The sequence below is a fragment of the Propithecus coquereli genome, unplaced genomic scaffold (genome assembly GCF_000956105.1).
Source record: "Propithecus coquereli isolate 6110/MARCELLA unplaced genomic scaffold, Pcoq_1.0 Scaffold67, whole genome shotgun sequence".
In the NCBI taxonomy this organism is placed as follows: domain Eukaryota; kingdom Metazoa; phylum Chordata; class Mammalia; order Primates; family Indriidae; genus Propithecus; species Propithecus coquereli.
Window position 1 is genome coordinate 4717158 of NW_012152729.1, and position 27133 is coordinate 4744290.

Genomic DNA, 27133 nt, shown 5'->3' on the forward strand with positions numbered 1-27133 from the left:
CTCAGAGCACTTAGCTTCATTAATAATTATGAAATGATCTGATAACTGGTTGTCACTCCAAGACTCTAAAGTCTTGTGCCTCTGTTACTCACCCTGCACTCAAAGGCCCTGTCTCATCTGCCCTTTTGGGAGTTGGGAGGGACAGCTCAGATCTTCTCCTGCCTGCACCCCCATGGCCCGGCTGTGGGTACAACTGGCTCTGGTCCCCACTAGCAGAGGCAGGAATGGGGTAGGCTGCCCAAACAGCTCAACCAAGAGAGTGGGAAGCTGCACGTTTCAGGGGGCCCAGTTCAATCCCAGGCCTTAGCAGAACCCATCTGCCTCATGTTCCACAGAGCACTGAGCCTGTGGCTAGTGATGCATGAAACCTGGTGTGGGGACTCCCATGCCTCCCTCTCATCCCACAACACACATCAGGGCTTATAGCAGCAAAGGCAGGTCTTTTATTCGGGGGGCAGGGGCTCTGGGCTGGCACTGGCGGATGCAGGGGAACCCTGGCGGTAGGCACCCAGCAGGATGGAATTGATGTGCTCCAGTGTCTGGTTGCTGAAGACCATGTTGAGGTGCTGTAGCCCGTGCAGGGGCAGCAGGTGCACAGGCTGTGGCTGGCGGCTCTGCCAGCGGCCACAGAGGTCGGAGCTGCGTGTGGCCACTGTGTCATCGCCATCCTCATAGAGAGCACCCACAGGGTCCGTGTAAGGGAAGTCATGGTCGTAGATGTAGGTGTGGGGCGTGGGCAGGCCCACACCGTAAAGACAGTATACTTCCACGCCAGGTGCTGGGAGTCCTTTCAGCAGGTCACGTGACTGTAGCCACATATACCAGCCTTCCTCAAAGCGCAGGTCTGCAAAGAAGCGCTGGAAGTCACGGCCTGTGTAGTTGAAGCTGGGTGTGGAAATGAACACGTGGTCCTCAGGCCAGGCCATGGTAGAGGGAAACATCCACGGGGAAGTCGTCGTTATGCGTTGCTCCTCTCTCAGCTTGATGCTGGACATGATTGGGATGCCCTGGTTGTCACCTGTGGACATGGAGCAAGGTGGGATGGGGAGCCAGGCCTGGCTACCCCTGGCCCACAACTTGCCCCTAATGTAAAGCTTGGCTGGGTGCTCATCTTGTCCCTGCCCAAACCAGACATGGACTCTAAGCCATAAACTTGAACGAGCCCTGGTATTCAGCAGGTGCTCAATGAGGGCTTATTAAATGTCAAGCCCTGATGGCATCTCTATAAGGCAGAGCTGTAGTACCTCAAAAAGAGGGCAGGGTGGCCTTCCTGAGGATGGGTGTGTGGACAGTGGGGGCGGTGCTGGCTGTTGTCCCCAGGCATGTCCTGTTGGCTCTGGGGTGTGGCCTGTGCTGCTCAGGGATCAGAGCTGTGTTCTGGGAAGGATGGAATGAGGCGGTGTCTGTGTCTGACTTTGCTGGGGTGATCTGCGTGTTCCCTCACCAGACTGTGAGCTAGCTCCTAGGAGGGAGGCTGAGTTGGCTGTGCCCAGCATATAGTGGGTGCTGAATCGGTGGTGGCTGTGCTGGGTCCCTGGTGCCAGTCTCCAAGGAAGGGGAGGAGGGGCTCCTAGGGTCTGGCCTGGCTTTGGCAGATCCCTCCTCACGAAAGCAGATCCCTGGGCGAAGGGGCTCCTGGGAGCAGAAGTAGCTAAAAGCTAGGTAGGCAAGATCTGGTGCCTCAAGGAATAAACCTTGGGTCAGATTGCTGGGGTTCACTTCCTGTGTTTACTTCCCCTTTGTCATCACTGACACAGACTCTGGAAGGAGCCATCCTAATGGCCCAGGCCAGGGTCACTGCTCTGGGGGACCAATGGCAGTTGGCATGCCCGGGGAGGGGGGGAGGGTAGAGGTCAGCGTGAGCAGGAGCTGGGGTGAGGGTAGGCCCCCTGCCCCAGCACGCGAGTGGTCAGAGGCCATCTCACCTGAGGCCAAGACCAGCATGGGCTTGATGGAGCCACCCCAGGGAGCCCCGAGAGAGATGAAGCCATCAATGAAGCGGTCCTTCCAGGACTGGGGCTGGCGCAGCAGGAAGTAGAGCAAGTGCAAGCAGCCGAGGCTGTGCCCAACGAGGAAGACGGGCTTCCCGTAAGCAGCGTGCATCTCCTCCACCAGTCTGGCCAGCTTCCGGTAGTACTCCTCCTGCTGGCCTGCAGACGGGTGGATGGGGTCAGGGCAGTTGGAGTCAGGGGTCACCTGTCCCGCCCCCCCAGCCTGTCATCCACAGAGATACTCACTGGGTTCCAGCCGCCAGTCATAGGGGGCGGCCCGCACAGTCTCATCCCGCACGTAGCCATTGTTGACCAGATTCTGCACCAGCGTGTGCATGTAACCTGGGGGCAGGCAGCAGCACTGGGGGCTCTGGCCACGACTCTGCAGGCCACCATAGGCTGCCCTTGCCTGGTCCCCCAGCACACCCACCTGCCAGCTTGCTGGTGTCCAGGTACTCAACAGAGTAGGTCTTGCCAAAGCCGGGGACACGGATCTGCACACCGGGGGCGTTGGACAGGAGCCCAGAGCTTCGGTTGTAGACAACCCTGTGGGCGGTGGGACATTCAGCAGCCACTAACCAAGGGGCAGCATGCAGGGGCCAGGGCAGAGCACATGGCACATACCTGGTGTTGTCTATCCAGCAGTCCACCCCGAGGGGCAGAAATACATTGAGATCCAGCCAGATGGTGAAAAAGTCCTCAGTCTTGCGGTAGCACATCCAGTTCACCACATCCGGTTTATCCAGCTTGGCTTCTAGCTGATTCCCCAGGCAGCCAGGCACTACGAGCACCAGCCCTCACTCTGGACTCCTCAGGTTCCCCCCACGGCCCCTAGCCATCACCCCCGGATGCTGCAGGGTCCAGCCCCACCCTCCCATCACCCTCAACCCCAGCTGCAAAGGACACACATGCTCTCCTGACCACGCCCCCCACCCCCGGCAATCCCCCCAGTAGCCCAAAGCCCAGGCTTCCCTCAGGAAGGGAAGGTGTAGGGGCCAAGGCCACTGACCCCTGCCTCTGCAAAGCAAACACCCAGCCCAGCTCTCCACTGCTGCCAAAGTCCAAGGTGAGAGCAGATAGGTATGGGGAGGTGGCGGCAGGCCTTGTTGGACCCCTCCTGCCCTCCTGCCCTGGGCTGGGCATCTTGTCCTTGGTGGGATGGGGACCAAAGAAGGAGTGGTGGGGCTTGGCCCTTGGTCCAGCGTGGCTGCAGCTGACTACAGCTCGTAATGCTCTGGCCGAGACCTTAGGCACACCCCATACCTCGATCCACCCCCGTGGGACAGGCAAGGCAGAGACACAGGCACAGTGTGGTGGGAGAAGAAGGCAACTTCCCTGCAGGACAAGCCTTTGGCTCCTCCCCACACCAGGGTAGGTATCCAGGCTACTGCAGGGGCAGAAGGACCTTGGCTAGGTCGGTTACCAGGGGCTGGGGCCTAGGCTCCCCAAGGTCCGGCCTGGTGCGTCAGGGGCCTGGCGGGGGCTTACCGAGGATGACGGGCCGTGTGTGGTTATTGAGCTCAGCCTTGGGCGTGGCGTGCGGGGGGAAGAGCACATTGAGGAGCCAGAATGGGGCAGCCGGGGGGAGGAGCAGCCCCACCAGCAGCCCCCACTGCCACAGGGAGCCAGGCGGCCCCATCCCGGCCCTAGCGCCTGCTGCCAGACTAAGCTGTCCTGGGCCGGCTTATCTGCTGCAGGGGGGAGGGGCCCCAGGGCCAGTGGGAGGGACAGCCTGGCCCATGGGGGTGGCCAGAAATTGCCGGAAAGGCCACAGCTGCGGGGAGCCAGCTCGGGGCCTGGATTCAGTTCCGCTTTCTTCCCTTGCCGCCAAGGGAAACAGCCAGGGCAGCCGGAGGCCCAGAAGTATACAATGTTTTATTGAAAAAGTCAGGCCTCAGCTGGCCGGCTCCATTCAGCTCGGTGTGGTGGGGGTCCCTGCCCACAGTAGCCCAAGCCAGGTCTTCCTGCAGGCGGGCTGGGCTGGACCCCTCCCTTGCTACCCTTCCCCTCCTCTCCACTGGTGACATCCGAACAATAAATATGCAATAAATAGCACTGCTGGGCTGGGCCGGCTGCCTTCAAGCCCCATGTCAGCCCCCGCCAGTCTTCTCCAGCCAGGACAGGCCTACTGGGTTGCTGGATGGAAAGTCCCCAAACCTCCCAGAGTCCCTAAGGACCTCAGATCCATTTCCACTGCCCCGCCCAGGCCCAGTTTCAAAGCTGGGTCCAGGGCAGAGCCAGGCAAGCTGGGAGGGACTGTTACCCTGGACACTTCCACTCCACAAGACTACACTGGGCTCAGGAGTAGATGGTGATGACTTCGCGGCCACCACCACGCACCAACAGCACCCGCTCAAGGCCCTCGGTCAGCACCTCAAGGAACTCCATGTCTGCAAGGCATCGGGTCAAGGAGGCAGCACCAGGACCAAGGTAGTGTGCCCCATCAATCAGAGCTGGGGCAACCTGGGCCACCCGCACCCAGGGCTCCTGGCCTGACCTCACGCAAGGTCTGCCTCCCCACTGCCTGCCTCTCTGCAAAGGGATACAGTTCTCATCACCCTCGCTGTTCTTGGGTGGGCCGGGCATGTTCAGTAGGACCAGGCGGGCATCGTGGGAGCGTGTGACAATGACTTCATTGAGCTTCACAGCAGTGTGCATGCGTCGCACATTGGATTGGTCTCTGTGGGTAATGCAGCCGATCATGGGTCATGGTGAACCGTCCTGCAAGAAGGGTGCCTGGCCCACCCGCACAGCTGTCTGCCCCATCCCACCTCCACCCCCAGACCCCAGGGTGGCTGGGCCTGCTTTTGCTGCACTCACGGCTTAATGTGCACCAGCTCGCGGAAGTTGTCAGGGGCATGGCTGGGGTCCCAGGGCTCAGTCATATACTTGTCCCGGGTCCATGTCATCTGGATCTTCTCGGCCCCTGCTGCAGCCTCGTCTTCCTCATCCGAGTACAGGCTGTCTAGCCGCAGGGCTGAGTGCCGGTCCTTGACTAGCTGGGCCTAGGGACAATCAGAGGAGGTAGCCTTGGTGCCATGGGAAAAGGGGGGGGGGCCCGGGTCAGGCTGGAGTGAGTTGTTCTGACACCCCCACCACCCATGGTGTCTCCAAAGGCTGGACCGTGCACCCGTCCCTGGCCTGAACCCAGAAGGCCACTGACTTCTCGCTCCTGCTCAGTCTTGGTCAGCCGCATCTGCCGCAGCATCTGGGACCGCTGCTCCATCATCAGTGTCCGCTCGTAGGTATATGCGGAGATGTCGCTATTGTGCTGGGGAGAGGGCGGGCTGTGAGGACCGGGCTGCGTGGGACGTGGTACCCACAGGGCCAAGTCAGGGCAGGCGGCTCACCATCTCCACCACCTCCACCTCTGCCTCAAGGCGGAGATGATACAGGAAGACGGCCAGGTCCTTCTTCATCTGGATGCTGTTGTCGTCCATCTGGGCCACTGTGAAGATGCGCATGCGGCACTTCCTCCAAACCTGTGGCAACAGGGTAGGTGGCTGGTTCGGTCACAGCCCCCACCAAGGGCCCAGCCTCTCCCACCTGCGCCCAGCCACGTGGCCCACCTTGTGCTGGCGCAGCAGGAAAGGCAGAAGCATGAGCATGCCGCCGTCGTGCACGATCCACCACACGTCGATGTGGCCCTCCAGGTAGCGCTCGTGGTTGCTGGGGTAGAAGGCGATGTTCTTGGGCACGAGCAGGGCCAGGTGGGCAGCCGTGGTGCAGCGCACAGTGTCTGGGGATGAGGGGCACTGCTGACCACCAGTCTGTGGCCTTCTGGCCTCTGCCACCTCACTGGACCCCCAGCCCCTGGCCCAGCCCAGGCACCAGCCCCTCACGCACCAATAAAGGTCTTCCAGGCACGTGGGTCCTCACTCTGTCGCCAGCCGTAGGGCCAACCCAGCACCACGGAGTTGTGCCTCATGCCGCCCAGGCCGCAAGACTGGATGAGGTGGGCCAGCCCCTCACGCACCTTGCTGGCCACCACTACCTGGCAGAAGCCTTTCACTTTCTCGATCTCCATCATGTTCTTGATCGTCTGCGGGATACCCAAGAGTCAGAGGCAAGGCTGTCAGCTCCTCTCTGCTGGGCTCCCTCCCAGGGTGCCTGGTGCACAAAACTACTTGGGAGCAGGGGAGGGAATGGGGGTAAGCTGCCCACCCAGAGGACATGTTTTCAAGCTGGGACAGCCAGACACCCCCCTTGTTCCACATCTCGGGTGGCAGCAGTGCTGTCCACCTGGCTGGCCAGGATTGGTCCCCTCCCCTACATGCCAGCTAAAGCCCAGACACCTCTGGTCTGGCTCGGCTCCCACCCTCTGCAGCAGGCACCTGCTCAGCAGCCTGGGCCTCGCCGTAGCTCTCCAGGAAGCTTCCCTGGATGACAGAACCAACGATCGTCAGGCCCTTGCCGGCCTTGAGCTGGGAGGCAAAGGTGAGGAGCCGTGGGTACTTCACGTGAAGGTCCTCGTCTAGCTTCAGCAGCACCAGGAGCTGAGGCCTGCGGTGCCAGATGGGGAGGCAGCCTGAGACCAGGGCCGGATGCCTCCAGGGAGCCCCTCCTCCTCTTCCTTCTTCGGATCATGGGCCCCCACAGGTTTGGGTAGCATGGATCCACAGTGAGCAGGAGGGTGCCCCTGACAGCCCTGGGATGGGGAACTTCGACTAGGAGGGGGAGCCAGCACTTCTTGACCCTCCTGCCCCCTAAGAACCCTGAGATGGCCCTTGCCAGCGTCTGAGTGTCAACTCACCGCCAGTTCTTCGTGTGAGGGGGCCCCTCCTCTAGCCGCAGCAGTGCATAGCGGGCAGCGCTCAGGGACAGGCCTCGGATCCCGTCACCCCACTCCTTCTCAGCCCTGCAGATGTCACCACAACTGGTGAGCCCCTGGTCCCACCCAGGGGTTTCTGTCTCCGAGAAAGAGAAATCCTCCAGGCCACCCTTGGGAGCCCTGAGTCTCACAGCCTCCCAGTCCCAGCACCCATGGTTGCTAGCAAAGGATGGCCCAGCTCCCCACCAACCCAACATTCAGACCACCCCACTTGCTCAGCCAGGCACCCTTGGTGCCGTACAGGCTGCTGGCAGAAGCCATGCAGCAGCCCTTAACTCACCCTTGGTACTCGATGTACTTGTAGATCATGCCCGCAATGAGCATGGCGACCAGAGCATAGTACCAGGAGGAGACAAACATAAGGGCCAGGCAGAGGCTCATGCCCAGGAAAGATAGTGCCCTGGGTCAGAGGGGGGTGCAGAATCAGGGCAAGACCAGTAGAGCCCCAGGCCACAGCCTAGCCCATGCCCTGGTCCCAAGTCACATGCTGGGTAGGAGAAACAGGTCAACCCCCAGCCCACATTCTCCCTCCCCACTGCGTTTCACCCAGGACAAGGACCACCCAGAAACCCAAACCTCATGCAGAATGGGGCTCCTGGAGTCCTCAGTATCTCTTGTGTCAGAGGACTTGGCTCAGGGGTCCAGTGGGTACTCACCAGTGATAGTACTTGAACCGGGGCCGCCAGTTGGGGGTCCTCAGGAGCGTCTGCACCGCACAGGCCAGGTTCACAAACAGGTAGCACATGAGAAAGAACCTGCAGCACAGGGAGGTGGTTGGCACGGAGGCCTCCTTGGCCCCCAGGGACCTGGTATCAGGCTGGGCCTGGACCCAAAACTGAGCTTCCCCATGGCCCTGCCCTGCATGGGCTCAGCCAGGTCGTCTCAAGCCCACAGCACCCACTTCCACGGCCCGAGGCAAGTGGCCCACTGCAGAGGTGTCTGTGGGGCCAGGTCGCAGCGGAGATGGGAAGAGCAGGGAAGAGTTGGAGGAGGATGGTGCCCAGAGCGGCAGGAAGTGCTATGTCTAGAGCCGGCTACACATACTCAGGTCTCTGGCCTAGGTGACCAGGTGCATGAGGGGCTGTCACGCAAGTGGTGAGGAGGAGCAGGTCGGGAGATGACGACCAGGACCATTCAAATGCACCAAATCAGATGCTTGGAGACGCTACAGTGGGCGTGGGAGGCTGGGACGTGAGCAAGGCTGCTGCACAAGCCCTCGGGGAAGGCAGCTAAGGAGCAGAGGGCTAAGGGAGGGGCACCAACCTTCACCTGCAGCTGGCAGAAGAGGAAGGGCAGAGCAAGGCAGGAGGACCCACGGGAGAGGGTGTGCTGGGGACAGGGCTGCCAGCTAGAGCCACACACTAAAGGCTTAGATATGCCCTCTGGCGTGGACAGGGGGGCCACCACCCAAGATGACTGGGGCAAGGACAGTTTCAGATGTGGATTTATGTGAGGGGTGGGTGTGTTGGGGAAGCCAAGGGAGCACAGGGCTGACTGTGGCTGGGATAGAGGCTGCACGGGAAAAAGGGGCCCTGTCAGGTCTGGGGCCTGAGAGGGGCAGAGAAGGGGGGTGGCCATTCGCAACCATGCAAGCAAGAGGAGCACCCGCCCCAGAGCAGGGTGTGCAAGGACCCCAGCAGGGCAGAGGTGACACAGCAACCAAGCAAGCTTTGCCTCGGGGGGCCCCAGGAATCACCACGTGCTGACCACTGCCTGCCAGGCACCGGCACACTGATTTGACCAGATGATTCAAAGCAATAAAAGCAAATGATTTTGAAAATGGACAGGGCAGTGGTGGCTTCATCAAGGCATGAGGGACCTGGTGCTTGCTCTGCCCGGGGTGGTGGTCTGCTGGCTGCCTGCTTTGGGGACTCCACTAGAGGGGAGTGGGACCTGTTGGTCTCTTTACAGCTCCTACGTAGGTGCCAGGCACGCTCCTGAATGCAGGGCTAGGCTGAGCCCTGCCAGGCAACACCTCCCCAGGCAGCTGCCACATCTTCCAGCTGCACCCTCAGCACCAGACAGGGTCATGGGGAGGTGCTGGGGTCCAGGGAGCCTTTCCCAAGACCGCCCCCTGCCCTGCCCCGGCCCCCAGCTCACATGGACAGGATGGGGGCCACCATGTCGAGGGAGGCGATAAGGATGCCCAGCTCAGCGATGAGTGCGGTCAGGAGGAGTGCCCACGTGGGTTCACCATTTGCCTTCCCGTGGCCAAACACCTGTGTGCCAGGGAAGAAGCTGGTCCTAGCACCTTCATTCCACATCCCAGGCCCCAAGGTACAGTCTGGCCTCCGTCACCACCAGGGCCCTCCTCTGGGGCTCAGGCCACACCCAGGCCTATCCATACAGGACCACGGTCTCCCTGGCTCCACCTCGCCAGGCCTCTCTGCTTTGGGTGAGCTATAAACAGGCCGTGGGTTGTGGGTCCAAGCAGCTCTCCCAATAGCACGGCAGGGCAGCCCAGGCAGCTCTCAGTAGCTCCACATGGATGGCTACATGGCCTGGTCATGTGCATGTGTATTCCCTATCTCTCTCCCCAGGCCAGATGAGGGGCCCAGTAGCAACCAGGCCATGGGGGAGCACAGAAGGGCTCACCCGGAGGAAGGGGATGATGTTGTCCTTGGCGATGGCCTGCAAAAGGCGTGGTGCCCCAGTGAGGCTCTGGAGGCCAGCACCACAAGTTGAAAAGAAGGAGCCGATGACGATGACCCAGGGCGAAGGCCAGGCCAATGTGCCTACCACCAGGTTCCTGCTGACACCGTCACCATACCTGCAGGGGCGGCCCAGAGCAAAGGATGTCAGGTGTCAACAAGGCAGGCTACAGTGGGCAGCGCTCTGGCCCCTAAGTGGAGAAGGCCAGTCTGCCAGCCCTGTCCTTCCCCCTTGGCCCAGCCCTGATCGTGATGTCACCATCCTCTCAGAAGCAAAAGTCCTCTAGGAGTCTGACCCACCTGGTGGCACAGACCACCACTGGCAGCCAGCAGCCTGAGGACATGCGTGAGACCATGCATGGGGGTTCTGGCATGAGCTCGGGCAAAAGCTGAGCCACTGCTACAGGGAGGGGCCCAGCTCACTCACTTGTCCCGGAGAACCACACCCTCGATGCAGGCGCCAAAGAGAACCACACTGCTGAAGTCTGCAGCGGCGTCAAGGAAAGCAAGGCCCTCTACACATGGCTGTCCCAGCTTCAGCCAGCTGGAGGTTTCATGGTGTGTACATGTGCGTGCGTGTGTGCAAGGTGAGATATATATGCACGCATGCCTGTGTGGAGCGCCTGTGCATGCCGGCTGGAACTTACACACAGGCAGGTGCCTCCTGTTCCCTGCCCACCCAGCCCCAGGCCTGGGAAAGGATACACACGAGGGAGGTTGTAATGATGGCCAGAATGGTCCCCACTGGGATGGACTTCTGGGCGTCACGGAGGTCCCCAGAGCGGTTTGAGCCAGCCATGATGCCTCCAAAAACAGACAAGACTCCCTCAAAGACTCCCTGGGTTTGGGGGCAGGGCTGGCTGGATGGGTAAGAGGGGCTCACCTGTTACTGAGGGGAAGAAGATGCCAACCAGCACGGTGAAGGACGTGGCGATGTCAGCCACCACATACAGGGGCAGGCTCTCCTTCAGGCCCAGGGCGTCTGTGGAGGGCAGCCCGTGCTTCTCCACCACCTCGCCCTTCTCCAGGTAGGCGCTCCACAGGTTTTCTGTGGGGGCAGCAGCATAACCACCACAGCCCCACCTACAGCCCCGGGCAGTTCAGCTGCGGACGCTCTGGGGACTTGGGACAGCTCCAGCCCAGTGGCTGCTGTGCCCACAGGCAAGGAGATTTCTGGCTAGAAGTCTGACAGACAAACGTGGCTGGACCACTATCAGCCAGGGCCCCGCCACTGCCTGCCTCCCAGACAGAGGCCCTTTATGGCTCCTGTGGGAACATCCCCAGGCAGCATCAGGGGTTGGTGGCCGCGGGGAGAAGGGCTGCCAGCACTTTCTGGGGACTACTGCAGGTCTGGGACGCTGGCCAATTAGGCTCTGTTCACCCAAAGCTCAGCTGCCAGGAGCCAGACTGAGAGGACACTGCTGGGCCGGGAAGGCAGCCAGAACTGCCCCCTATTTCTGAGCTGGACAAACAAGGACAGCTCTGTGCTCTGCTCTCCTGCTTGGCCTGTGGGCTCAGGAGCAGAAGGACGAGAGGGAGGACCCACCCTGGAGCACACCAGCAGCTGCCCCGGGGATGCCAGGGATCTCGGTCACATTGTTGAGCAGAAAGTAGGGGTCACAGGATTCAGTGGTAAGGTTGGGGCTGTGGCAGAAGAAATTCCATAGCCGGGTGGCCACTGTCTCATTGTCCACCACGGCTGTCTTGGCACAGATGTCAAACTGGTCCCGGGAGAGGGTCCTGTTGCCCAACATGCATACCCTGTGGGGGACAAAAGCATTGGCACCTGCTCAGCTGGAGGCCCAGCCTGTTCCCACCCTGAAGTCTCTAGGACTCAGGGCATCAAAGGCTGTCTACACAGGAGGGACATCAGTGCAATACTTGGACAAATTTATGGGTTACTTACGGAAACACAGGAGGGTCAAAAATAGACTTGATGCCCCCAGCGTAGATGGAAAGGATGGAGATGATCACACAGGCCAGGAAGAGCGAGGCAAATTTGTTCACATACTTGACACCAACAAACACCACCAGGGTCATGAAGGTCAGGAAAATGGTCCCATACACACGCATATTGTTCAAGGTGGCATTCGACATGTCATGAGCACCCGATGGGTAAAAAATGGCAGCCGGCGGGGCAATGTAGGTCTAAAACGAGATGACAGAGAGGGTTTGACCTTCCTATTTGGAGAGCAAAACCTGTCATTTTGGTTTTCTTTTTAAAAGCATACGTAAAAGAAGCCAATCATAAAAGACCACATATTATATGATTTTGTTTACATGAAATGTCGAGAATAGGCAAATCCATAGAGACAAAAATCAGATTAGTGGTTGCTAGGGCTGGGAGGGAAGGGAGAATGACGACTGATGGGGTTTCGTTTGGGAGGGATGAAAATGTTCTAAAATTGATTGTGGTGATGGTTGCACAACTGTGTGAATATACTAGAAACCACTGAATTGTACATTTTCAATGAGTAGAGAATTGCATGGAATGTAAATTATATCTTAATAAAACTGTTATTTGCAAACAAACAAATGAAAAAGGATCCAGACACAGGTGCCAACCTGAATGGCTGCATAGCCACAGTGGAAGAGTTTGAGCAAAATAAATAATGACGGTATTGTGTTACAACCCAAAGAATAAATATCTAGAAGTCCATACAGATATAATTACATGGTTGAATAAAAAAATGAATGGGAAGAAGGGGCAGATTTTCCCTACAGAAGAGTGCCAAATAATAAAAGTACAAGGAATATGAGAAATAGAAAATATTAAAAAAAAACCTCCCCCAAATCAGAAAATCCTGGTGCAAGATCTGTACTGCAGGTAGAGGACTTGGAAGTGTTGGCATAGCCAGGCAGGGGTGGGCACCTGTCACCCTGTGCCTTCCACAGCCCCTCCACCTCTGCTCCCACAAGCTGGGGCAGTTTAGGGGGAGTGAGGAGCTGAGTCTGACAGCACCCATGTGGCTCATGGAGGGGGCACCAACCTCCAGACAGGGTCCTGTGGCTACTCACCCCAACTGAGGGACAAGGAGAAGCTAGATCTGAAGCGCAGAGCCCTGCAGGAGACAGAGCTGGCCAGAGTCCACACGAGCCCAGGAGGCAGTCTCTGTGTCATCACCAAGATCTGTCACTGAGCTAAATGCAACAGTGCACGGACCCCCTGCCATGACCGTAACGGTGCCCAGCTAGGTGGAACATCCAGGGCCAAGGTGAAGGCAGCCAGGCCCCTTCCCTGCCTGGCCCAAATGGGCAAGGAGGTGAAAGGCAGACTGGTCTGAGCAAAGGTCTTTTTCCCTTGAGGCCTCCCGCTTTATAACCCCCAGGCCTTGGCCAGAGGTGCAGGGGTCATGAACTGCCTGAGCCTTTTGTTTAGAGTCCAAAGGGACTGTTTGGACATGACCAGATTTGGCCAGGGCTTAACTGGACTCACCAGCAAGATCTCGATGGCCCCCAGGATGTACATGGCTGCCGCAAATGTCGTTCCCAGGTAGAAGCACAGGCCCACAGCGCCTCCAAATTCCGGCCCCAGTGAGCGGGAAATCATGAAATAGGAGCCCCCAGCTACAGCAGAGAAAGGAAAAGTGCACACAGGTCAAGGGGGTCTTCCCATGACAGGCCCTCACCCTGCCCAGGAGGACAGGGACTGCTTTTCCCATTTACAGATGAGAAAGGCTGCATGGCTGGCTTCGGAGCCCATTCCCATACGACAAGAACGCCCAGCACAGGCCAATGAAATGACTACTTTGCTGGGGCAGCTCTAGGTCCGCAGCAGTGACTGAGCAGCCACTGTCCTCCAACTCCCTGCACTCAGGGCAGTCCCCACAGACTCCTCTGGCTGGGTGTGTCCTATCTCAGCACACCTCACCCCTCCCGAGGCTCATGCCTCTGTTAGTCTGATCCCTCCAGACCAGAGCAGGGACTGTGTCTTGTCCTGTCTTTGGCCCCCAGGGCCCAGCACAGGGCCTGCCACCAGGTGAGCAGTCATGGCTGACCCTCTTGCCCCGAGTCTGCGCTTCTGTCAGAGTCTAACACCCCTGGCAAGACTCAGAGCCAACACTGGGTCCCAGGGTGGCAAGCATTTGGGGGACAAGAGTGATCCCATGTTGTTGGTTGTATCTGCTCCTGATAAAACTTCTCTGGTGAAAATCTGAGAACAGGGATCAAGAAATTTAAAAAATGATCAACCCCTTTCATGCGGTACTCCCACTGCTAGGACCCTCTCCTACGGGAACTGCCAGGGGTGTGAACGGAGATTTGTGTGAGGCTGTTCATGACAAAGTTTATAATAGTGAAAAAGTAGAACCCACAAGTAGAAGGATAATCACATAAATTAGGTTACAGTTTACCATGGAGAATCCTGTTTTAAAAAAATGTTTCCAACATTTGGGAAACACAAACCTAAATATAAACATACGCATGCCTATGTGTATATATACATATACATTTGGGAAATACAAATACATGTATCTATATACACATACATATATAAGAGAAAAAGTGCACTTGTGTGCAACTGTGTGCCCAATGCTTTATAAGACCCTATGACCACATACTAAAAAGTAAACAGTAATGAACTCAGGATGGTGGAATTACAGATGCTTTTAATTTTTTCTTTTTTTTTTGAGATAGGGTCTCACTCTGTCACCAGGGCTAGAGTACAGTGGCATCATGATAGCTCACTGCAACCTCTAACTCCTGGGCTCAAGCCATCCTCCTGCCTCGGCCTCCTGAGTAGCTGGGACAACAGGGGTGCGCCACTACACCCAGCCTCAATTTTCCATTCTACATTTTTCCGTATTTTCAAACGCTCTTATGGTAAACATACATGGCCTTTTTTTTTTTTTGGTATTATTTTTATACTAACAAAACAAAACACAACAGCAGTCTCAAACTCTGTCAAGCAGGGAAGCTCCTCAGTGGTGGCACGGTCCTAGAGTCAGGGACTACGACCACCAGAGAACTGCTTGGGGCATAGGGGTGAGCCATGTGGGTTCCTGGGCAGGTCAAGGTGGATTCTGGGCCCTGTTCCCCCCACCAGGCCTTGGGTGGCACTCACCCACCTGGAACAACACCATTGGTGGCGATGGCGCTCATCGAGATGGCTGTCAGCAGGGTCTGTGGGAAGGAGGGCCTGGGTGAGCAGCCTAGTTGGGTGGGCTCTGCAGGGCGGCCATGGCCTATGCCCAGCCCACCCCTGTCCCCGTCGGGACACTCACACAGCAGCAGCAGATGAGCACGATGAGGAGGGCCTGCAGCACCCCGGCCGTGCCCACCATCCAGGTCAGCCGCAGGAACAGGATAACCCCGAAGATATTCTGCAGGCAGGGCAGGTACACCCCCATGAGGGTGCCCATGCTGGGCGCCTATGTGGGCAGGAGGAGGGGTGCACAAAGCATCAGAGGGGCCCAGCCCTAGACACTCAGCAGCCCCTCACACCCAGTGGGGTTCTGGGGAACACAGGAGGTGGAGGTGACAGCTAGGATGTCTCTATTAACTTTCACATACAAAGACAGTTATGATTGGAGAGGTGTAAAATCTGATTCTTTTTAAAATCCCATGTGTGAACTTTTGAATCTTAACTCCCCCTCGAGGTACTGCCTCCTTCCCTTCCTCTCTCCTGTTAAACTTCTGCAAAGAGCAGTTTGTCTCAGATCTCCACCTTCTCAGCCAGCATGCCCCAAGTCATCCAAGCAAAAGTCCAAGATGTCATCTCTGGCCCTCCCTCTCCCCAAGCTCCCATTCCAGTCCAAGTGGACACAGACTCCTACCCAGTCTGTCTCCCTGCTGCCCTAAGACCAGCTTGTCTTGTCCCAGCCTTAGTCCTTTGAAGCTGGGGCAGTACACCTGGGGCACCTGGGTGGCACCCTCCGGTGCCTGTCAACCTCCCCCCACAATCCAGCCCACTCTGCTGTCAGTGCAGGTCTCCGAAAACCAAGTCCAGTCTCATCATCCAAGCTGAAAACCCTCTGCGTTGTGCTATAATCCAGTGTATGGCCCAGATTCCCAGCTTGGGCCACCAGACGTGTCCCATCACCTCCCTTGTTAGCCCCAGCCCCTGACCACATAGGGCCCTCAGATTCTTTAAACCTGGGAATGTGCTAGACTCTGCCTGGAGTGTCAGCTTTGCCTCACTGCCTGGCAAACTCCTCTTCAGTGAAACCTCCAGGAGGTTTAACTGTTACTTCTTCCAGGAAGTTCTCTGGGCTGCCTAAGGTGGAGCTGGTACTCCTTCTTACATTCCCTCAGCATCTAATACAGCCTTCTACTAGAGTGGTCACCACAGGTCATGGTAACGGACTGTTTACTTGTGTGTCTCGTACCATACTGGGGTAGACTTGGCTTGTTTACTGTTCTATCACCGGCAGGCCCTGCGAGTGCCCGAAAGGTTCTCAACCCAGTGAGCGGTGCCTTGGAAGCCCCTGGGACATCCTGTTGGGAAAATCCTGCAGAGAGGGGACTCAGGCTGTAGGGCAGGCGAGGAAGGTCTAATGTGCAGACCCAGGCAGGATTTCTCAACTAAGGACAGAGCAGGGACCAGCCAGGGGCCAGGGCAGAGGCTGAGAGCACAGAGGCAGGCTGGTGTCTTTTTAAAAAACTGAATGTCACTCAGCGCAGTAGGGCCCAAAGAGCTTCCACTGGAGCTCCAGTGAAGCCTCCTCCTGCCCTGATGCTGGGGTGGGGAGAGAACTATGTAGCCATAGGAACCTTCTGTAGGATCCTGGCCTGGTGGGTAGGATCTGTGTGTGGCCTAAAGCTGCAGTGGAAACATTTCCTCCACGTATTTTAGGAACGGGGTGGGGGAGGGGTGCAGAGCAGAAGGTGAGCAGAAGGCGAGTGAGCAAAGCTTCATCTATATTTACAGCTGTTCCCCACCACTCGCAACACCGCCTGAGCTCTGCAACCCCTGTCCCCCACCCCCCCCCCCAACAACAAAGGCAAGAAAAAAAATGGCCTCCATGAAACTAGTCCCTGGTGCCAAACGGTTGGGGACTGCTGGCCTAAAGGACCTCAGAAGAGCCTGGGCCAGACCAAATGGTTCCTTGACCTGTCCTGCACAGCACAGTGTAGGTGACAGATGTATCTCACCAGGGCTCTGTCTGAGCCCTTCTCAGATGATGGCACCCACTGCACAGTGGCAGAAGAGCTCCCAGTCCCACCCCCAGCCTAGGTTGAGTCATTCTGAGAAAAGGGCAGTGTGGGAAAGGGCAGGGCCAGAAATGGTTTCTGCGGCCCCAAATAACCTCTGGCAGTCTCAAAAGGTCCGGGCCAGAGCTGGAGCGGCTGCTAGGGAGAGGCTGCCTTTAGGCCTTAGCATGGTCTGGCTGGAGGCCCACCCTTCCTGCCTCAAGCCTTCCTTTCCTGAGGTCCCCGCTCAGACCCGCCCTGGGTGAGCACCACAGCTAAGCAGCCCCAGAGCCCTAGCTTCCTACCCACTCCCTGTGCACTTGACCAGGCTGCTCCTTCCTCCAGGGAAAAGCCACTGGAGCTGGGACACCCAGCCCCCTCTCACATCCTTACCCTGGGGCCAGGTGAGCTCAGTAGATAACTCAAGGCTGGACCCAGCATCCTCACAGGTTGCACATTAGGCCAAGGGACCATGGCCCTTCGCCAGCCCAGGCTTCCTTCCCTCTCCTGCTAAGATGTGCACTAGCCTCTCTTAGAGGCCTTATCACTCTGAGCCACCAACTCCCTGGCTTGGCAGCTTGGCCTGAAGGGACAGGGATGAAGCTCTTACCTAAGGGCCCTTCCCCGACCGCAGGCAACACGCTGAGAAGTTGAGATGCCCCTGCAGTGCCGGATAAGACAGCGGAGCCAGTCAGGGTTCTCCGCTATCTATAGTCCAGAACTTGCCAGCAAAATCACAGCCAGCTGGATAGGGTTGGGGGGTTGGGTCTGTGCGACCTCAAGATGTCAGCTGCCCTCTCTGAAGCGTGGGCTGGCTTGCCACCCGGAAAGGCAAGGTGAGGGGTGCACTTCAGCTGGGACTCCCCTCACTCCCGGGCTCACTCCATGAAGGCCCAAATCTCACAAACAGGTCTGAGGCTGGAGGCCCGGCTTATCCCAACCAGGAGCGCCTGCAGCTCGTGCTGACCTCCAAGACACACTCCAGCCCCCAGCTCCTTCCAAAACACAGCCGCTTCCTAAACCTCTGGGAGGGTCCCTTGCCTCAAAATCAAAAATGCAGAAAAATCCTCCGCCCTCAGCTAACCTGAGTCCCATCGCACACGGGAGCTTGGCAAAGAGGTGAAAGTCATCCTAAAGAGAGGACTGGATGGTGACCAGGTGATGGGACCAGGACAGAGAAGAAGCCCCACCAGGCAGTGCCAGGCTCTAAGCACACATATATGGCCCCTGGAGCCTAGGGGCTGTTGAAGGGGTCTGCAGGCTGTGGAGCCTTGGGCCAACAGTGAGCAGCAGGAGGGTTTGTCATTTGCTTTACATTGCATGGCCTCCAAGGGACAACTAGGTTCCTGGCTCCAAAGGCAACACCCTCATTCACCCTGTTGTGATGCCAGTGATCTGGCCTCTACACAGTTACACATCCCACAAGTGTGTCTCCCAGCATTAGCATTATGCACTGATCTCATCTAGCTCAGCCATCTCAGGCGAGTTCCTTTTTTTTTTTTTTGACAGAGTCTCACTCTGTTGCCCGGGCTAGAGTGCTGTGGCGTCAGCCTAGCTCACAGCAACCTCAAACTCCTGGGCTCAAGCGATCCTCCTGCCTCAGCCTCCTGAGTAGCTGGGACTACGGGCATGCACCATCACGCCTGGCTAATTTTTTCTATTTTTAGTAGAGACGGGGTCTCGCTCTTGTTCGGGCTGGTCTCTAACTCCTGACCTCAAGCAATCCTCCTGCCTCAGCCTCCCAGAGTGCTAGGATTACAGGCGTGAGCCACCTCGCCTGGCCTAGGCAAGTTTCTTAACACCCTCTCAGTATCCTCATCTGAAATATGGGAATAACAACAGCACCTGTCTCTTAGTTTTGTTGTGAGGTTGACGTTCAAGAACGTGGGCCCTCTGCTTAGCGTGGTGCCTCACACACAGTGAGGACTGAGTTAAGGCAGCTGCTGCTCTCATTTCTTTCTTGCTTTTTTTTTTTTTTTTAAGAGACACGGTCTTGCTCTGTCATCAGGCTGGAGTGCAGCGGCACGATGAAAGCTCACTGTAACCTTGAATTCCTGGGTTCAGCTTCTGGAGTAGCTGGGACTACAGGCACACACCACCATACCAGCTAATTTTAAAAATTTTTTGTAGAGACAGGGCCTTGCTATGTTGCCCAAGCTGATCTCAAACTCCTGACTTCAAGCAATCCTCCTGCCCCAGCCTCCTAAAGTGCTGGGATTACAGGCATGAGCCACAGTGCTGAGCTGTCATTTCTGAGGGCTTCTCTGGCCCTCTTCCCCGCCTCCCCAGGAGCTCCTCCGTAGCCCACACCTCTTGAAGCATCCTTGAGCCAAGGCACTCAGTGCCCATCCTCCATGCTAACCACACCTGCACCTACTTCCCCTGGCGTGCTCACCACCACGTGGGGAAACAGCCAATTCCATGGTGTTGGGTCTGTCTTTCCAGGTGTGGTCCCTTTGCTGCCCCGACCAACTCACCTCAGCTGCCCTCCGGCGGGGGCCCTCCCCACTCTCAGCCTCCTCATGCTCCTTGGCACCCTGGGTGAGGTTGGTGTAGCTGACGAGCTTGCCCAGAAGAGACGACACTTTTGGGCGGATGTCCAGCTCTTCCTGTAAATAGAGCCACGGGGCTAGGTGGCAAGGGGCCAGGCCAGCGCCAGGCTACCTGTGTGTAGCCAGCAGCCTGGCCCCGCGCCAAGCCCTGAGGCAGGCCTGGGCCTGATCCCAGCTCTTGCCTGGGGAAGCCCAAGCCAGTCAACTGGGCAGGTGTGGGCACCACACCCCAGCACGAGGCACTCAAAGGCCCAGCCCAGCGGCTGCTTTTCTCTGCCCCACCTTGGCTGCAATTACTGCCAGCCCATTTGTGAAAATCACCTGCCTCAGGGGAGAGAGGGCAGGGCACGGCTGGCAGGCAGGCAGGCAAATGGTACATTTCATCCTGTCTGCTCTGCCTGTCCACCTCGCAGTTATGACTGGGCCTCCATACTCACATCTACCCTCAACTCCCCACAACAAAAGCCACCCTAGTCACCTCAGGGAACCGAGGATGGCAAAAGAGGGATGTCTGGGACAAGTGAAGTCTTTCTTGTCTGCCCAAACTCTGATCTTTCTGGATGGTCTTCCCTCCAGTCCCCAGTCCCTGTGAGCGCCCACGTCAATTGCAGAGGTGGGATGCTGGCCCCCCAGCCATCCGCGGGTGGGGCCAGGTCAAGGCCTTCACTGCAGAACCTTGCTGCTTCCCCAAGTCAGGAGGCCTCCCAGGGCTGCTTTCCCTGCTCCTGCGGCCTTCCCAGCACTGTGCCTCCACCTGCCTCTTGCCCACATTTAGCTTTTCCCTGTCGGTCGGCTCCCTTCTAACCCTACTCCCAGGGAGAAGTCGGTTGGGAGTGAGAGATGAAGGTATAGGCCCTTTGGGGCATGTGGAGATCGAGGAACCTACATTATTCAGTCATGGGGGCGCTGAACGTGCGGGTCAGAGTTTAGGAGCCTAAACTGCGTCTTAAATGCAGACCTCACTTTTCAGCTTGAGTCTGAAAAGGATAAAATTCAAGGGCAAAGGCACAAATTTGGGATCTTTCCAGAGAGGTATCCACTAAAGCTGCAAATGTGGAGAGAGGGGGCAGATCTAGTGGGAAGGACCAGGCCTCAGTGAACTAGAGGGGGACAGAGTTGGAAAAGCCAACCAAAAAGGACAAAGAAGAGTCCACGGGAGAGCGAAGAACCATGGACTGAGAGAAGAACCAGGAGTGGAGAGAAGAGACGAAACCCTGAGGTGGGAAACCCTGAGGGAGTGGTCACCCGGCTGAGGGGTTACAAGGAAGACAGAAGTGAATAGCCCTGGAAGTGGCAATGGGGACCGGGTTGTGAGGGCCCTCTGGGAAAGCGGTTTCAGTCAAAGGGCCGAGGGAGCTGCAGCCTGGCTGCCATGAGAGCCAGGCTGGCAAGGGGAGACTAGAGGAGGCACGACCACCTAGCCCGCCTGCTCAGCTGAGGCCTTGGTTCTTCCCCACAGGCCGCTCCCGCCCACCTGCCTGCCACACCTGTGGCCCAGAATGGCTCCTCAGCTACCTCAAACAGTGCCAGGTTCCTGTCATAGTAGTCACTTCCTCTGGAAGCCTCCAAGGGGCAGAGAAAAGGGCTGCTTTCCCTGTGGTTGCCATGTCCTGTGAAGAGAGAGGAACAATTAGGGTCTGCTTCCTGAGCCCCCAGCCTGTATCCCGCCCCCCAAAACATCGCCCTGGAGGCCACAGTGTCACAAGGCTGGAACTCAGTTTCCCCATCACAACCTGCCAGCATCCTTGAAGGGCCAGGGAGCAGCCAGTGACCAAACCGAGAACATCATTCCCTCTAGAAAAGACACCGAAGTGAGGGCGCCAGATGCACAAATACAAGCACGTGTGACCACGGAGGGGCGGAGCCTGCCGGGGGCGTGGCCCGGCCCTCAGATCGCCCCCACTCCAAACTGCAACCCTTCCCCGCGCCTTTCTGCTCTCTGGAGTACCCAGGGTGCAGGGCGACAAGGGTTCGGTGTCCTCAGGGATCTCCCGGGTGCTGCCCTCCAGATGGATGAAGCCGCACAGAGCACCTTCGGCTGCCATGGCTCTCAGGTGGCCTGCTAGCTGCCCCACCATGCACCGCGCGGGGTCGTCCTGGAGAGCAGCCCCGGGGCATGCTGGGAGGCGGGGTAAGCCCCAGAGGGTAGAGAGCGGAACAGGCGTGGAGCCCCTGCTCAGGTCACCTACAAAAGCCGGTGGGTGTTGGGCTGAGCAGGGACTGTTGGCGGGGGCAGCGCCTTGGCCTCTTTGCCCTCAGATTCCGCCACTTGCCCCAGACTAGCCTCGATCCACCCCACCCCGCAAGCTGGTGAAACAGTGCCCCAGCTGGAAGGAAACCTCGCTGAAAGGAGTCAAATGCTCCTTTTTTTGTTTTTTTGAGACAGAGTCTTGCTCTGTCACCCAGGCTTTAGAGCAGTGGCCTGATGATAGCTCACAGCAGCCTCCAACTCCTGGGCTCAAGCAATACTGCTGTCTCAGCCTCCCTAGTAGCTGGGACTACAAGTGTGCACCACCACACCCGGCTGATGTTTAAATTTTTTGTAGAGACGGGATCTCACTGTGTTGCCAAGGCTGGTCTCACTCTTGGCCTGAAGCAATACTCCCGCCTTGGCCTCCCAAAGTGCTGGGGTTACAGGCATGAGCCACTGCGCCTGGTCCCAAATGCCTGCCTCAACTCCTAAAGTTCAGCTGCTGTTTCTGGCCTCCCATCAATCACACGCTTCCTTGTTTTCCAACTCTTGTCCCTTGTGAGTCTCAGTGGGTGACATTCCCATCTTCCCACCAAGCAGGCAGAAGATGCCAAGCACTCCCTTTCTAGATGCAGAGGGTCCCCCCAACCCCCACGCCAGACAGTCTGGCAGCAGCGGCACTGGCTCAAGACCTCACAGCAAATGGGAAGCAGACATTTTGGTTCAAAGAAGCCACCTTGTGTTGGATGGCAGCAGTAGGCAGTTTTGAGGGCAGAAGGGCTGGCATGGTGTCTGGTGATGAAAGTGGCAACAGAAATATCATCACCAACTCAGACCAGTGATTGGGCCACGCACCTGCTGTGCCCACCATTTTCTGTTTAAATAGGCGACAATTCATTTCTCTTGTTTGCAGCTGAGAATGCTAGCTGATGCATCCTACTCCATCTGATACGCCCTCTTGCTACCAGGATGAGGTTTAACTTATCTTCTCTGAGCCAACAACCACTCAGCAAGTGCTGTACTGTGGATTCTTTATTACCCAAGCACACTAACAGGTAAAGTGTGCCCATGGAAATTTCTGGGGCAAAGTCAGCTGTTCCTTCCCACAGGATGTGAAAGCAGTACATTTGCCTCATCCAGCAACCCGGACTAGCTTAGCAGCTCAGTCCCACGTTCCTGTAGGTCAATGCCAACAGCACAGTGGACAAAAGCAGCCAGAGGTCAAGTAAGCCCCCCTGTCATGTGAAAGCCTGGTGGGGTCACATACTTCTTCAGATACCCTGTGACATTTGCTGTGCCCTCAATGCTTGTTCAGGATCAGGATAAGGAGTTACAAGAAAACTCTTAAAACCCAGTAACACACTGCCCACTACATCCACGGCCCATCAGTGATATGTGATGCCTCTGAAAATTACTGTTGGAGTTTCATGACAAAAAAGTGTCTCTCCTGAATAAATCAGATGCTTCATTTCATCAGAAAATGGCAGCCATACCACTCATCTTACTTCCCTTTCTGACTTGGCTGCCAGGAATCTCCAAGCTAAATTTATTCCTTCGATGACGTCCCCAACTGTCTCATCTCAGAGTCCTTGCCCCTTCCTCTGCATGGTTTTCGATCTTCCTGTCAGTAACAACCCTTTGGGGAGGCACTCTTATTGTATACTTCTTCTGATCTTTTTGTGAAAGTAGGTTGAAAATAAATTACAAATTATGCTAAACTCATGTGGTGCGGCCTGCCCCACCACTGCTGCCTTGTGTTTCTGAGGAGACTGTACTAGTATCTAGAAAGTATACAGTTGAGTACACAGCAGCCCCTCCACAATGCCTGTGAATGATCCTCCAAGACCTAGCTGATCCCTTGTCCTTTCAGCCATTGCTTGAGGGAGGCTCAGAGCCCTTCCAAGTGGTCTCTAATCTCACAGCAACATTCTAGTAGATAGCATTTATTCCCTTTTAGTGACAAGGACAGTAAGGTTCAGAGAGGTTCAGAGGTAAGGTCACCCAGAGAGGAGGGCCACATCTAGGTGCCAGGGTCCACCAGAGCCAATTGGGGTCTGAGTTGCAAGTTCCCTGTTCCTACTCCAGACCCCAGTCCATCTATGGTATACCCCAGAGTGCAGAACAATCCTTTAACATAGAGAAGGTCTGGGATATGCAATTTGGCCAGGCTATACCCTGGCTTCTGGGTATTCAGATGGCTGGCAGTCTGGCTTGGATTCCTGGACCTTCCCCTGTGTGACCCAGGGAAACCTACTTGATCTCTCTGCACTGCCTTGGTTTCCTCTTCTATAGCGTAGTGATAGTAATACCTGCTTTTCCAATAGCCCAGATACACCAGAAAAGGGACAGTCTGGTGCCAGACACCTGGCAGGTACTCCTTGGAGTTCCCCAAAGCTTCCAGGTGATTGTGGGAATGTGGAGGGGTCTAAGCAGTGGCTGGATGTCTGTACTGCCCTGAGCTTCAGGCTGCCAGTTTAGGTCTCAGCTATTCCAAAAATCCCAGGGCAGGTCTGGGCATGCCTGCCAGGCCAAAGCTTGCTCAGACACCACCTGAGACCCCCAGGGAATCTGAGCATGGCCTAGGCCCATGGGCTGCCTGTGAGATACACGGCTGTGCTCCCACCAGCAACTGTGAATGCACCAGTGGCAGGTGGGGATCCAGGTGACCCTCCTGATCCCTGTGCACATGGGCATCTGCCAGAGGTGCCCCTCCAGAACCTCCCTACCCCTTGCCCACAGGCCAAGGTGGCCTGGATGATCAGGCCCATCTACACCCCTCAGAGTAGAGGTGTTGTGGGTCTTGAGCTGGAGGGACCGAGGAGATGGACTTGTGCCCTCTGACGCTTTGCCAGGCCCCACCAAGGATCAAAATCACTCACCCGGTCGCAGGGTGTCCCCCATCCTGCAGACAGCCAAGGTCTAGCTGAAAAGGAGTAAGAGGAGGAGGAAGAGGAAGGGGGGTAGAGGGAGGAGCTGGCCTAACCTGGGGGGATCCAGCAGGAATTAGCCAATGTGGCTCCAGGTCCCTTCAGTCACTCTGCAGGGGCTAAGGCGGGGCCAAAGTCTCAGCTCTGCCTGCCAACTGGTCCAGGCCGATCCTAGGCAGGCCAGCCAGTCTAGCCTCTGGGGAGAGAGAGCCTCCCAGGACTGGGGAGCAGGGAAGCTGGTTCCTGCCCTGACCACTTGAACAGGGACAGACAAGGGCATGGGGGGTGGGGAGGAGGGAGGGCACTCACATAGCTGTCAGGCTTGTAAAACTTCCACAGTGTCCAATAGCCCATGCCACTGTCCTGTGCCATCTCTACACATGGCAGTCAGGTGGTACACACCCTAGCCATCACTCATATCAGGCATGGATCACCTCAGTCGTTTCACTATCACAGATCAGAGGTCAAGATCACATCTCCTGACACATGTCAACATGTTTCCCACATATCTCCATCAGGGTCAGTCACAGACATTGCAGGCATTTGTCACCCGTCATATCACCATCCTCATCACTGACACGGAAACAGTGGCCATGAGCATGCTCTAACCTGACCCGGCCTTCACCTTGTGATACCCACAGCTGCACACCTGCACAAGCATAATCACACATGCATATGCTGCTACACGTACACGTTATCAGTGGTGTTCACACTCCAAGGGTGGGCCCCGGTAAGGACAGCCCCTGGGGACCTCTTGGGGTAGAAGATGGAGAAAGGGATATGGTGTGAGGCAGGTATCTGGGAGGAGGGGGGCGGGGCTTACCCCCAGGTCCAGCCCTAACACCTAGGTTAAGGCACTGGAATCTCAAGCCTGGGTTTGAATCACACCCCACAAACAGACACAAGTTACATAACCTCTATTCCTCCCTCCACTCCTTCCTAAGTGCGAGTAACAGTACTTATCCCTTGGGGGATGCTGGGAAGATTAAACGAGTTAATTCACGTAGAGTGCCCAGACAAGCCTGGCTCCGTGTGAGCGCTCCGCAGATACCCACTGTACCTACAGATACAAGCCTTGGGACAACACCAGAGCACTCAGGCAGTTACCCGCAGAGCCGGTCGGCAGGCACACCCCGTCTCTCCTAACCAGGGGTGCGGGGAGACACTAGAGGGGAACGGGAGGAGAGTCTTAAAGGCAGAGACGCTGCATCCCAAATGGGGAGCTGAGGCGAAAGAGGATGGGGGCGATTCACCGAAATTGAAGGGGATGATGTCGGGGCTTCAGCTGTGCTCCCAGCCGGGAAGGGCCGGAGATGGGGGCCGGGCGCCATCCCAAGCCGGGCGGCCCTGCAGGCTGGCTTCCCGGGGCGGCCACGTCTGCAGCCCTCGCCCGCCGCCCGCAGGGGAGGAGCTGGGGTGGGGAGGGCGGTCGGGCGGCGGGCGCCCGGAGCCGAGGAAAATCGAGTCCGCGCGCGCGGAGCTGGGAGTTGATTGCGACGGCGCAGACGACGAAAAGTTGAGACCGCATCGACGTGTGCGCGCAAGGTCTGGGGCTGCGTGCGGGCGAGGGCCCCGCGTGGCCCCCCCTGTCCCGCCACGGCCCGCTCCGAACGCGCCCTCACCGTCCGAGTCCTCCCGCTCGGCGCGCTCCCCGTAGTCCACCCAGCTGAGCCCCTCGAGGTTGTCATAGTCGCCGCGCCGCGGCCCGTCCACTGGCACCACGGTGAAGTGAGGCATCGCGCGTGCTCGGCCCCGCCGCACCCGCCGTCCCGGCCGCCTGCCGGCAGTCCCCGCCGCCCCGGGCCCGCACGCCCCGCCCGCTCGCATTCCTCCCCGCTGCGCTCACTTCCTCCGCCCGCCCCCCGGGCCGCCCCTCGGGGGCGGGGAGCGGGAAGGGCTCGGGCCCGCTCCTCCCCGAGGGGGGCCCTAGTGGCGTGAAGACCCCTGGGCGGGAGTACTGCTGGCTGCACGGCCTGGGGGAGGACCCGATACCTGTGCGACTTTGGGTGAGGGGCCGTCCCCTCTGAGCCCCAGAAGCAGTACTCGTAAAATGGAGGCAACACGCTTCCACGTTCGTGAGACTCCTTGAGGGCTCCGTGAGATGGGGCGCGGGGGGCACTGGCTCTAAGCCCTGGGCTTGCTAAAGTGCTCGGGAACATTTCTGTTACTCCGGGAGAGGGAAGGTAAGGCAGGACCGGCCCGGGGCGCAAGAGCCACCCTAGTCCTGTGCGGGGCCTCCCGCCATCCCCTTTCCCATCATCTGTCTCCCACTTCTCCGCGTCCCTGGAACTCGCACCCCCGCCAAAGTCCCGTCCTTGCCCTGCACCTCCTCGCTGTAGCCTCTCCTGTTGGAGGCAGCTTGGGATTCTCGGCCCTTCTGCAGAGGCTGCTGCGTCTTTGGCAGAGAGGTCCCCTCCACCGTCCCTGTCCCATTGCCCTTTGAGACAGGACACTGGGTGCTTTAGCCCAGTGCTTTCATTTAAACTTTCTCTTTTACTGTCTCACCTCCTGGGGGTTCCTTTACCCAAGTCGTTTACTTATTGCTCTTAATTTTTCTTTTCTTTCACTTTTTACTCTATTGCTTCAGATAACTTATCAAGTTGGCTTTACTTTGGCATCTTTATCTTTCTGGGCCGTCCTTTCAGCTATTTATTTTTTCCTCTATCAGAAAACCCCAGAGCCCATCTTACTCGTCTGTCTCCATTCCTCTCCCTTTGTGGCTCAGATGGCTTTAGAACATCAGAATGGGTCGGGAGATACCTACCGACCCCAGGCTCTGCGCGCTCTGGCTGCGGCCTCCAGCCATCCTCCCGCTCTGGGCGGAAGCAGAGTCGCTGGGCCGGGCAGGACGACCCCCGA

General features: G+C 57.5%; 2 protein-coding genes across 4 annotated transcripts; both read right to left on the reverse strand.

Annotated features, from left to right (window-relative positions):
- Positions 1-427: 427 nt before the first annotated feature.
- On the reverse strand, positions 428-4241 carry LCAT (lecithin-cholesterol acyltransferase). Its single transcript, XM_012660562.1, has 6 exons — positions 3480-4241; positions 2616-2772; positions 2422-2537; positions 2238-2333; positions 1926-2150; positions 428-1018 (listed from the first exon to the last, which is right to left on the reverse strand). Exons 1-6 carry the CDS (start codon positions 3628-3630, stop codon positions 444-446), a joined length of 1320 nt encoding a protein of 439 aa, XP_012516016.1. The 5' UTR covers positions 3631-4241; the 3' UTR covers positions 428-443.
- Positions 3846-26141, reverse strand: SLC12A4 (solute carrier family 12 (potassium/chloride transporter), member 4). Of its 3 annotated transcripts, none has more exons than XM_012660559.1 (24): positions 25897-26141; positions 20672-20766; positions 19082-19213; positions 14696-14842; positions 14540-14594; positions 12910-13040; positions 11380-11621; positions 11020-11234; positions 10357-10521; positions 10179-10277; positions 9901-9958; positions 9418-9592; positions 8923-9041; positions 7479-7577; positions 7103-7222; positions 6745-6849; positions 6326-6494; positions 5838-6033; positions 5561-5730; positions 5342-5473; positions 5155-5262; positions 4812-4996; positions 4538-4671; positions 3846-4381 (listed from the first exon to the last, which is right to left on the reverse strand). In XM_012660559.1, the coding sequence occupies exons 1-24, from the start codon at positions 26099-26101 to the stop codon at positions 4290-4292; spliced, it is 3348 nt and encodes a 1115-aa protein (XP_012516013.1). In that variant the 5' UTR covers positions 26102-26141; the 3' UTR covers positions 3846-4289. The 3 variants fall into 3 exon arrangements, with proteins under 3 accessions (XP_012516013.1, XP_012516015.1, XP_012516014.1); XM_012660560.1 differs by having other exon boundaries at positions 3848-4381; positions 14536-14594; positions 25897-26057; XM_012660561.1 differs by lacking the exon at positions 20672-20766 and having other exon boundaries at positions 25897-25962.
- Between the last annotated feature and the right edge of the window lie 992 nt (positions 26142-27133).